This window comes from Boleophthalmus pectinirostris, unplaced genomic scaffold (assembly GCF_026225935.1).
Source record: "Boleophthalmus pectinirostris isolate CB_2022bp ecotype Guang Dong unplaced genomic scaffold, ASM2622593v1 HiC_scaffold_6, whole genome shotgun sequence".
In the NCBI taxonomy this organism is placed as follows: Eukaryota; Metazoa; Chordata; class Actinopteri; order Gobiiformes; family Gobiidae; genus Boleophthalmus; species Boleophthalmus pectinirostris.
The window spans coordinates 38295000-38307292 of NW_026571447.1; the positions used below are offsets into that span (position 1 = coordinate 38295000).

Consider the following 12293-nt stretch of genomic DNA (forward strand, 5'->3'; position numbering starts at 1 on the left):
ATCAACACGGGAGGTGAATGCGAAAATGTGTTGGGCTGGAGGCGGACTGCTTAAAGGACACACACACTCCCCTGTGGAAAATAGAATAGAATGGCCTATTTCAACTACATTTAGGGTGACCGGATTTTCAAAATAAAAAAACTGGGATTGTAGGGTGACCAGCACTGTTAGGCAAGTTACTTTAAAACTGTAATGTGTGATTTATTACTTATTACTGTCATTTCAAAGTAATTCGTTACATTACAATATTACTGTATTTAAAATGTAAGGCATTAAATTACTATTGCATTACTTTTAAGTTACTCTCACAAAAATAACTGTGAAGATGCTGAACATTTGCACCGTATATGGACTGAACCAGGGACTGAACGAGGAGGACTGTATCAGAGCTGAACCCAGACTGAACCAGGACTAAAACAGGACTAAAACAGGACTAAAACAGAACTGAACCAAGACTAAAACAGGTCTAAACAAGAACTGAACCAGGACTGAACCAGATTTAAATCAAAACTAATCCAGGACCAAACCAGGACTAATCTTGTACTAGTACTTGTACTCTGCAAAGCACAATCGGGCATCAGATGCAGTTGTCCCCGTAGTGCGTGGAGTTCTCCGTTGGTCCTTTTGCCCGCAGTCACCTCACAGTCTACGTGGGTGCGTCTCCGGCGTTTCACCGCTGCTGATATCGTGGTGATTTTAGTGAATTTGTATGAAGAAAAATGAAAAACCCACCACTTCAATCCAGGTTAAAGATGCATCGTAACGTGCGTTACTGACATTTGTACTGAGTAAAATATTATTTTTTCCCTTGTAATACCCTTACATTACTGCGTTACAGCAAAAAGCAACACATTACAGTAATTTGTTACTTTTATGACGCGTTACTCCCAACACTGGTGACCAGACGTCTCTATTTATCCAGGACAGTCCCAGTTTTGAGCCCTGTGTCCTCTGCCCCGTCAGATTTATACAAAACCAGTGATTTGTCCCAGTTTTATACAAGAAATGTCTCAGATGTCCCTATTTTTGACCAATTTGATCTAAACCAGGACAAACAGGGCTAAACCAAGACTACCTCAACTCTAAACCAGGACTAAAACAGGACAATCACAATTTTTGACTAATCTGATCCCTGCCAACAGTAAATAGGAGCAAACATTGTAATTTCTTTAGCCAAAATACAGAAACCGTGTTTGCAAATGACCATAAAGCAAAAAAAAAAATAAAAAAAATGCAGTGACAGAAGCTCTTCTGATTATGGCTGACGTGAGAATGCACAATGTTACGTGCTCTTTTCACAATTTTAATTATATCAACCATCCCAACCCAAGTGTGTCCCAGTTTAGAATTTTGAAAATCTGGTCACCCTCCCAGTTTGGAGTTTTTGGTAATAATAAAATTGTGAAACAAGTGCATAATTAAGGAAAATTGCTCTGCACCCGACCCATTCATAACTAACATGTGAGTCAGTATAGTCACATTTACTTTCTGTTTTAGTCGTTTTAAAGCAGCTTTTCTGTAGTTTACCTAAACAAATAACAATATAGAGCTCCGGACCCCACGTGACTCACGGTGGGCGAGCCGCCATTTTGGCAGTAAAATGGATAGTGCCACCGCTGAAGCTTTCAAGCCATCGGAGTACACAGCTCACTTTAATTCACAAGACATTGAACTTTATATTTAAAAAAATTACCGATTAAAACATTACCGACCCGTATAATGCCCCCGGGGTGCTTTTTAAAAATGATTTCTGCTGAAGAAGACGTCCCAGATCTGCAGTACACCGGCAAACGAACCAAAATTGGTCCGATTGACGAGCCTCTGTTTCCCGGTAGAACAGCGATACCTCCAACTATCAACACCGATGTTCCCTGTTAAGACCACGGACCGTCCTCATCTCAAGTGTCATGAACTCATAAAACAGCAACATGTAGAACTTTGTACAAACTCACCGTACATCAGCCCGGAGCAGAAGCTCTGAGGTCGGGAAACAGCAGCAGCCAACAGCGGTAAAGAGGAACTCACCGCAGCTCAGACGCTCAGGACGGGGCTGAGGTCTGGTCCTTGGTCTGGTCTTCCGAGCGTGTTGGTCAGATGGTCCAGAGGCTCCGTCCTCCATGTGCTGGTTCCAGATGGGAGTGAGCAAGACCAGTGCTTGATGGACTGGGTCCAAGCGGTTCCGTGTCATTGTCTGTGTGCTGGTTCTGTGCGGGGAAAGTGAGAATGTGCTGTGGACAACAGGTCCGGACGGCTGCTCCTGTCCTCCGCGATCAAGAACCGTGTCTGGTTCCGATGTGACGCAGCATCCGGACAGAAGTGTGAGTCCAGTTTGGTTGGTTATATGTTGTTCTGAGCGTTCGTGCTCTTGGTTCTTCCCGAGGGGAAACGCGCTTCCTCAGGTCGAGGCTCCTGACACCGCTCCCCGCTCCAGCTCCTCTGAGCCCGGCCTGAACCGGAGCTGCTTCTGCTGGTTCAGGACTCTGGTTTGGATCTAATCCGACTGTATTTCTCACACTAGGCTAAAAGCGTGGCATTTTTAAAGTCGAATCAATTGAATAGGCTATTGCCTATTGCCATAAAATTATTTGGTTAATTATAAGCCTAAAATAACAAATGCTGGTTGCTACGTGAACATGGGGAACCCCAGGACCTCTCTGTGCAGGCAGGTCCTGAACAGACGTACACACCCCCAGTTTTGAGTCACTCTGGAGCCACGTGTTCGCACATTGGTACTTGCTCTGATCTTCGTGTGTTACATTCTCTGTGTTGGAAAATTGTTGGCAAAATAATTCAGAAATGAATCGCAGCTGCGTCTGGACAACAATCTGTTATTGTGCTGGAGTCGTACAGCGCGAGTCAGCCGATCTGCTGATTACTGCCAAAATGGCGACACTTAGTGCGTGATGAGCCGGTATGACGTCAGCTCCAGGAGCTCTATATTCCTCTCTTTACTGTTGGCAGGTATCACATTGGTAAAAAATAGAGACATCAGGGACATGTCTTGTATAAAACTGGGACAAATCAATGCTTTTGGATAAATCCACTGGGACAGGGGACACAGGGCTCAAAACTGGGACATCTGATCACCCTAACTACATTTTCTTGAGGGCCAGATTTTTCTGAGGGCCGTTGGGGTCACAAAAAATCCAGATCTGAACACCAGATCTGTTTCAATAGTGATATAACAAAACTGCTAGGCCTATTGGATTGTTTGAAAAATGAAATGCAAAAGGCAAACTTTGCCCTCGAGAATTGTCAATCCAGTAGGACTATTGAACCAGAATTAAACAAGATCTAGACATTACCAACTGGCTCTTAATCAGGAAGACCCCAGAATTAAACTAGGACTAAACCAGGCCCTAACCAGGACTAAACCAATAAACAAGAGAAGTCTAGTTAACATGATTTGAATTTAGAGCTGCTGAACTAAATGGAAAAATATCTCATTACATTTTTTCTGACAACCTACAAGCATTGCAATTGGGTCATTCCAGGCCTTTTCAACAAATGGCCCACGCACTTCATCTCAAAAACTCTGAAAAAATTACCAACTAGTCCCTTACTCCCATGTACCAACCCTGTGAAGTTTTAGTCATTTTCGATCAATACTTTTTAAGTTTCAGCTCATTTAGTGAGGGAGGTATGTGTCAAGTTACAGGCCCAAAATCACGTCATATTTTCTTGGCTGTTTTCACAGGTCGATATCTCCGTAAGTATCACACATAGAGGCCTGAAATTTTGTAGGCCTATTCTCCTCTACTCTGTGTTCAAAAAACATCTATCAAAAGTTTGGTATCTCAACTCATTGTCATTTTATATGAACTTAAATATGAAAAAAAAAAAAAAACTTGTTCATTTCTGTAGTGTACCATTTTTAGCCCCTTTTTAAACCTACTTGTAGATGTCGGAGAACCGTGAATTTTTTTGAGAATCAAGATATGTACTCGGACTGTTAAAAAAAATCACCAAATGTTGAAAATTTGAAATAGTTATAGTATGTGTGAGGGTCCTGTTAAAAACAAGAAAACACAACATGGTCAGATTTTCACATGTAATTTATGGCATGTGGGTAGTGATGAAAAAATTTGGAATAATTTTTTCTTGAAAGACCAGAAAAAGACCTTTCATATGGTACCAAACATATGTATTTTAGATAGTACATGATAGTAAGGGACCAGCTGGTCATTTTTTCAAAATCTTTAAAAAACATGATGCATGAGATTTTCTGGAAATTTGATGAAATGGCGTGGAATGACCCAATTGTGATTCGATTTATGTTTTAATAATAAGTTTCTGCTCAAAGTTCATATTTTAAACAGTTCCAGACAAAAATACTGAAATATGAAGTGACAAACTAATACAAAAATCACATTTCAGAACATTTTTTTGTATTTTTAAATAGTGGAGGGTCTGCCAGTTGTCTCCAGGGAGTTTTTCTGTTCTTGTTTTTGCCAACTCAAGCAGGTGGTGCAACCCGATTAAGTTACAAGTCTGATCTGTGAAGAGGCGGGCCTGCTCACAGCAAGAAAACATGTTTTAAGGAAGGTATTTTTAGCAACAAAAATACACAAGATGCTTAATATTTCACTGTTTCGCAGCAAGCAAGTAGTTAGTGGACACTACATCTGAACAGTGACATTTTGAAGTGTACTTGAGTTTTTGTTTAGGCAACACTGTAGTTCCCCTGGCTGACGAAACCAAAAGTGTTTGTGCCCTCATTTTAGGGAAGGGGAGGTGAGGGTTTCAACTCAAAAGAGGAAGACACAGCCACAGCTTAAGCCACTACAGAACCGACTGTAGCTTTTGTCTCACCTCTGCAGCGAAATGGACAAGTTTAAAACCATCCTCAACATCGCCAACAAGCAGACCAGCGTCAGCTTCGGCCTGGTCGCGTTACTCACTGCAGGAAGTGAACAGATTTTCTCCAGTGTGGCTTTCCAATGCCCCTGCAACCAACTCAACTTCTTGTATGGCTTTGTGTTTTTGCTTGTTCCTGCTTTGGCGTTGATCACTCTTGGTTTTATTTTGTCCAAGAAAACATGGAAATTGGTGACGGGTTTGTGTCGAAGAGAGGAGAGAGTGTGTGGCAGCTGCAGTAGAGTGAAGTCTCTTATAAATGTGATCTTTCAGATTTCGACGTTTGCGTTCCTGGCTCCGAGCACCTGGATTGCAGTGGCTCTTCTGAATGGGGTTTACATCCAGTGCGCCATGACAGGGACCAACATGACGCTGTTTAACGATCATTTGTGCAAAGGGAGGGAGATGGAGGCGGACTGTTTAAAGGAGCTACACACATTCCCCTGTGGAAAAAGGTGGAAAAGTGCCTAAAGACGAGAGAGACGAGGTGCTCCTCACGCTCAAAGCAGAGTCACAGGTTTGTGGTGATGATTTTGCTTTGTCCAGGCTTTAGAAAACTGCTTTTGGTTCTTTGTGACAAGTCCATGAAATGTGATTGTAATGTTTATCCAACTAATTACTTTCTGTTGGTCCAAAATAGTATTTTTGTATAGTGTATAGTAGGGTTGTCCCTATCTGATCACTGCGGACTCGATCCGGACTCGGCCGTTATGGTCCGATCAGGTATCGGATAAATAATAAACGTATATAACACACAGGACACACAACAGTTTTTCTGAGGTGCGGGATTTGCTCAGGGACGTCCAGTCAGCGCGACTGTCTGTCCCAGCACCTGCTGTACTAGCGACGCACTCGCACTGGGACTTTTGGGCAGTGTCGTGCTTGGGCGCTGTTACCTGGGGTTCTGTGGCCCGTGTCCACACCTGTGCGGCCGATGGCGTCGTTGCACATGCGCATGTTGTGCAGCGGAGTTGGCGCTATTGGTGGGGAGGATGGGAACAGCGGCGTGGAGCGTCTATTGAGCGGTGGGGCCGATGTTGCAGCGTTGCTCCGCTGTGGGTTTGTGGGGGGAGAGGCTGTGGGGCTTCTGTCATCTCATTTTTATTTATTCAGATTTGTATTGTATTATTTGTATTATTTGGATTTCATAGACGAGCCTATAATATCAAATATACAAACTACAGATTGTGCAGAGTCTAGTCTAAGGGTCTGATCTGATTCTGGTCTGGTTCGTTTACTAAGTTACACATTCCAAGTGAAAAGTCAAGATTTTCAACAATGATGATGAATAGTTTAAAAAAAAAAACTTTAGCTTTATACCTTTTTAATGACGGCTGATCTAAAGAGCTGGCGGTTTCAGACAGTTTTATGTCATTTGCACTGTTTAGAGTCGCCATGATTATATTGTAATAAACTGAATAATCCCAGTCTTGACCTCCAGTACGGTCACCAAAACATTAAATCACAGGCAAATCCTTAATAGTAGTCAGTAATGAAATTAGGAACTTTGAGCTCCTCTGTCTCTGCACCTGTCTGCTCCTCTGTCTCTGCACCTGTCTGCTCCTGTTTCACCTGTCCTCTCTCTCCTCAGATTGTGGGTTGGCTGCTGATCGCGACCATCTTCCTTTCCCACTTGGCCTTCAACTGTGTGGCTCGGTGCTGGTCTCCGGTCAGTTACCTCCAGCTGAAGTTCTGGAGGCTCTACACCCAGGAGGAGAACTCGGCCTTGGACTCGTACTCGGCAGAACACGCCCGGGAACTGGCCAAACGCAACGTCAAAAGCTTCTTCACCGACACCGAACCAGACTCTGTCCACACGCCCTCAAACAGAAAGTGGCAGCAGATCTCCTCCCTCTACATGCCCCGCAACAAACCAGGGTAAGTTAGAGGACAGATATTCTGATCTATGTTATAATGTTGTTTCCTCGTCAAAAACAAACCAGGAGTTGTGTTTTGTTTAACATGTGTGAATGAATATTTAGGCTGACTTTCCCTGGTCTCTGCGTCAGTTTGATGTGTAGTTACAACATTTCGGAGGTGCACGTCGGTCGACGCAGACGCTCTGCAGAGGGACTTCAAGGCGACGCAAACTCTCAATTTGATGCATGACTATAAATTAGGCTTTACATTTTAAACTCCATACAGCTTCACTACAACCATTTGGATAATTTAAGGCCTGGAATAGCCAATCTCTACTGAACATAAAGTAGAAGATATCTGTTTTTTAGTCTAACTTTAAAACTGCTGCTTCATGACATCACAAAGTGGAACAGAGCATTTTGAGCTTTGGAGATGTAGATCGATGAATGATGCAGGATTATTCAAACATGCGAATGAAACAAAACGCAACTCCAGGTCTGTTTTGACGGGGTAATAATGTTATGACACGGCATAACATATAACATGGCATATGTGTATAACATAGAAGATCTTTAAACATAATCAGAGCATCATTACTGCAAACAAATAACATGTGATTTATCATTTAAAGTTGATGTAACTCGGACAAAACCCCTAAATAATGTACAAACTCTGGTCTTTTCAAAGGATAGACCATAAATCTGAAGGAGTGGTACAGGAAACAAATGCTCAAAAATGATTCAGTGCACATGGGAAGAGTCACTAAAACCTGTACTCAAGAGTACTTTTACTTTAAACTATATCACTCAAGTAGAAGTAAAAGGATACTGCGTCCGGTCAAGTGGTAACGGAGGGAAACGGGCAGATTTTTGACATTCAAATAGCTCTTATTCAGAAACTAGAGCGACTATTGAAATAAGTAAAGTATCAGAATGTAGGAAAGAGTTACACTCCAACAGGGTCAAGTTAAACCTGTGATATTCTTTCAAGTTGTTGACAATTTTTTTTTTTTAAACTCATGTCGGTAACGGAGGGAATGAAATATCCAGCACTTTTTGGGCAATAAATCCAAACAGTGATAACTCTTGGTTCTCACTTACATATCCTTAACAAACTGGTTTGAATATTTGCTTCATATAGTTTTCTACCATATGGTACAAGATTAGGTTGAAAAACCTCTTACTTTTTGAGTAATGAGATTTTTTATTAAGAAAGGTCATGGTAACGGAGGGAAAAGTAACAGAGGGAAAATTGTACAAACAAGTAGAAGGTGCATGATTTTGCATAATTTGTCAACTTTATTCTTCTGAATACTTTAATATTACTTCAAAATGAAAGGAAACTATTTCTATAAAATATGTCAGTCCTTCCAAACAATTTTTTAAATTATTTTAAATAATTTTTTTTTGAAAAATCATGTACCTTCATCAACAGTTCAAAGATGGAATAACACAAGATATGATGAAATACATCCATTTATTTACAGGATTTGCAGGTCTTTGAAATTTGGGAAATAATTTTTGTTCCATGTTTCATACATGGTCTGTTTAAAACGTATGGAACTTTAGAACCAAAAATGGTACAGAAAAAAGGTAAACAGTTTCATAAACTAGAGTACATATGTATCTGTTCAATACATTTTTATATCAGATGCATTAACTTGAATTTCTGGCCTTGCTGTTTACTTCTGCTTGACCGGGCCCTACTGTTCTTTCTCTCTCTTTTAAAACTGTCTCTTTCTTTCTCTGCAGTTATCTTTGAGTACTTTACTCAACATTCTTCCTATAAAACAAGGTACAAAAAGATAACATGGCATTCAAAATGTCTCCATTTCTAAACATTTTCCAGACGACCACTGACGCTTTTTATCCCAGTGTTTAAATTTAAATGACGTGAATCAGCATGTCTGTCTATTGAAATTACTTAAAGCAGAGGTCTCACTTCACCTGGCCCCGCCTCCCTCATCTGGTCTTTGTTCAGACTCACCTGTGCTTTCCAGTTTTCTTCTGTCAGGCCACAGCTGGCACACTGTCAGACAGCAGTAACATAGGCAGCGTCTAGTGGTGACATGTGAGAATACAACATGGGGTTTGACTCATCTAATTATAAATGGTGTAGCAGCTTTAAAGCCATAAGAAGTGATAAAAAACTAAATATAAACACCAGTCATTGTTAACATGCTGTTGTCGTCCTGCAGGGGGCAGCACTACAGCACACTGCACGGTGTTGTGGAGACTCACACCGACACAGACAACGCCATGATGAGGAACATGTCAGTCAGGTCCACAGGCTCCGCCCACATCCCCCCCGCCGCTCTGGGGCTGGTGGAAGAAGGAAACGTCGCGCTCTGAACGGGAACAGAACAGTCATATACAAATGTTTTTAATCATAGTCCAGGTTTTGTTTGGGTTTAATTCTAGTTTACTCAATGGACCGTCAACCTAGTTTTTCTTTTTATTTTCAGTGTTAGTTCTGCAATGTTCATAATCCAAGTTTATATGTTTATTGTACAGCACATTTTATAAACAGGACTGTACTGCACAAAATGAAGAATAAAACAATCCCTAAATAATAAAGAACAGTGTGATGGTTCCAGCACTCACACAGTACACACATATTCATTTGTCGTTCATAAATTAACCCACTTTGCACTCAAACTGCAAAAAAAAAATATAAAAAATACTACAACAGCTGACAATGCTATAAAAGTAGCATGTACACAGATATGTACAGTTAATGACACAAAATTTGATTTGGTGTTCAGTTTCACTCCCAGGTTGGTAGTGTGAACATGTTCCATTTCTCATCCAAACAGCTTCAGGACTAACTTAATTTTTACAATTTTGTTACAGACCCTGGACTGAGTGAGACTTCCATAAAAAGTGTTATTTTAAAGGTGGTTGGAGCCAGTTTATATTTATTTAAGAAGTTATTAATTTATCAAATTTTATAGAATAGTAAACTACATTTTTCTTTATTATAGAATTTTTTATTATAAGTCATCCTGATCTTCTCTCCACTCCTCCTGCAATCAGGTATATCTTGCCACCTGTAGGAGCAGGGCAGGGAAGGCAGTGCCCGTGGAGAGTGGAGAGGAAAAGATACTATTTTGTGACCACATTATATCAAAAGGAAAGTCAACCACGGAGAATATTATCATTATTTTTTGTTCTTTAAAATAAATGGATAAATGGATCTGGATCTCCACGAGTGCTTTTTTTTTTTTTTATGTGAGTTACAAACCACCTCAAACAAAAAGGACACAACAGGTGGACTATGCTACTTTTATGCTTGGGGAGGCATCTCCATGGAGACCATTCACTGCACTATATATTTCATTCAAGTTACAAGTATTGCAGTTGTGATTAATAATAATAATAATAATAATTAATTAATAATAGGAATCTGTTCAAAGTTCACATTTTAAACATGTCTAGACAAAAACACTGAAATATGAAGTGACAAACTAATACATGAATCACATTTCAGAACATTTATTAAATAAAATGTGATTGCACGAAGAAATGCTGAAATGTCTTTTCAGGGTAATTTTTGTACATCCAATCTCAGTCCCACTAAAGGTGCAGACTGTGACACCAGATGACTTCTTTTTTCCAACGTCTTCCAGACGTCCAGTATTGACATTTCCAAGGCCTCCAGACAAGGCTAATTCTGGTCCAAATGAGGTCACTGTCGACGTCTTTTGTATGTTAATAATAATAATGCATCAGTTTTACATAGTGCTTTTCTGGAAGCTCAAAGATTATTTACAGTTCATTATCCATTCACTCCACAATCAGTGGTGGTAAACTACTACTGTAGCCACAGCTGCCCTGGGACAGACTGATAGAAACAAGTCTGCCAATCTGTGCCATCAGCCCCTCCGACCACACAACACTCACACACACACCACTTTCAAACCAGGCAATGTGGGTGAAATGTCTTGCCTAAGGACACAACAACAGTTTTTGTGACTGGTGCCTCCTATGGCTCCTGATTTTCCCAGAGTCTCCATCCAAGTCCTGACCAGACCAGGACCTGCTGAGCTTCTGAGATCTGATGAGATCAAGGCTTTGAAAAGCCGATATGGCCATGTTAAATTTAAACTAATTTTAGAGTGTTTTATCGACTGTTCCACTGCTCTGTGCAGAACTGTGATGTTGTTTAAGACGGTGGCAGAATGTTCCAGATCATTTTGTCTTGGCAGCAGAAATTGGAAACACAAAAGTGTAAAGCATTTCCAGTTCAATCTACTGAGTCACACGAAGCTACAGGACAATGGAGGATACAGTTTAAACTTCAAATGTCAAACTTAAACTTTTCCCTGACAAACACGCAGAATTTCCATGATCATTAATAACGTCATTTTCCTGCGCCTGTGTTAGACGTCCCCATGACGCCCAAAAAACTCCATGGTTCAAATGTTTAACTGCAGATTGACGTCCAAGTGGGTCATAGTTAGACGTCCAAAAAATTGAGATAATTTTTTTGTCCAGAATTGGTGTTAGAACAATGGACACGATCTAGACATGATCTACACGTCCATAAGACGTGATGTTTACTGGGACAGAGATTTGCTGTTTTTGTTTTTGCCAAATCATCCAGGTGGAGCAATCTGGCTAAGTTACAAGTCTGATCAAGTCTGTGAAGAGGCGGGATCGCTCACAGTAAGAAAATAAGTTTTAAGGAAGTTATTTTTAGACAACAATCTAATTGCTCTGGCACATGACACAGGGAAACCAAAGATGGTTCTGCCCTCATTTTAGGGGAGGAGAGGTTTTCAATTTAAAAAGTGAAGACACAGAAGACACAGCCACAACTCAAGCCACTGTCAGAACTCACTGTAGCTTTTGTCTCACCTCAGCAGCGAAATGGAGACGATTAAATCCATCATCCAGTTCGTCGGCAAGCAGAACAGCTTCAGCTTAGTCATACTCACTGCATCGATCGAACAGCTCTTCTCCAGTGTGGCTTTCCAATGCCCCTGCAACCAACTCAACTTTATCTATAGCTTGGTGTTTTTGCTTGTTCCTGCTTTGGTGCTGATGACTCTTGGTTTTATTTTTTCTGACAGAAGATGGAGATTGGTGCAGGGTTTGCATTGCGACAGCCAAGTGAACACTCATAAAGATGTGATTCAAATTTCGACATTTGTTCTCTTGGCTCCGAGCACCTGGATTGCAGTGGCTCTTCTGAAAGGGGACTACATCAAGTGCGCCATGACAGGGACCAACATGACGCTGTATAACGATCATTTGTGCAAAGGGAGGGAGATGGAGGCGGCGATTAAAGGACACTCATCCCTGGAAAAGATGAAATGCCTAAAACGAGAGAGACGACGGCTCACATGCTCAGAGCAAGTCACAGTTGGTGATATCTTTGTCCAGGTTTAGAAAACTGCTTTGGTTCTTTGTGAGAACTTCATGAAGTGGAGTGTAAGTTTATCCAACAATACTTTGTTGGCCAAACAGTAATGTCAATGTGGGTGGTGGAGTGGCCTTGCTCTGTCATCCGCCCAGGCACGTAGCATATATAGAGATTGAAATTGGCTTGGACCTAAACAAGAGAGCCTGATC

General features: G+C 41.0%; 1 protein-coding gene across 1 annotated transcript; it reads left to right on the forward strand.

Annotated features, from left to right (window-relative positions):
• The first annotated feature begins 4734 nt into the window (after nt 1–4734).
• LOC129411903 (calcium homeostasis modulator protein 6-like) lies at nt 4735–9296 on the forward strand. Its single transcript, XM_055164254.1, is given in 4 exon segments — nt 4735–5304; nt 5306–5374; nt 6449–6735; nt 8915–9296. Coding segments are annotated over 4 exon segments (990 nt in total). The 5' UTR covers nt 4735–4824; the 3' UTR covers nt 9069–9296.
• Nucleotides 9297–12293: the final 2997 nt, after the last annotated feature.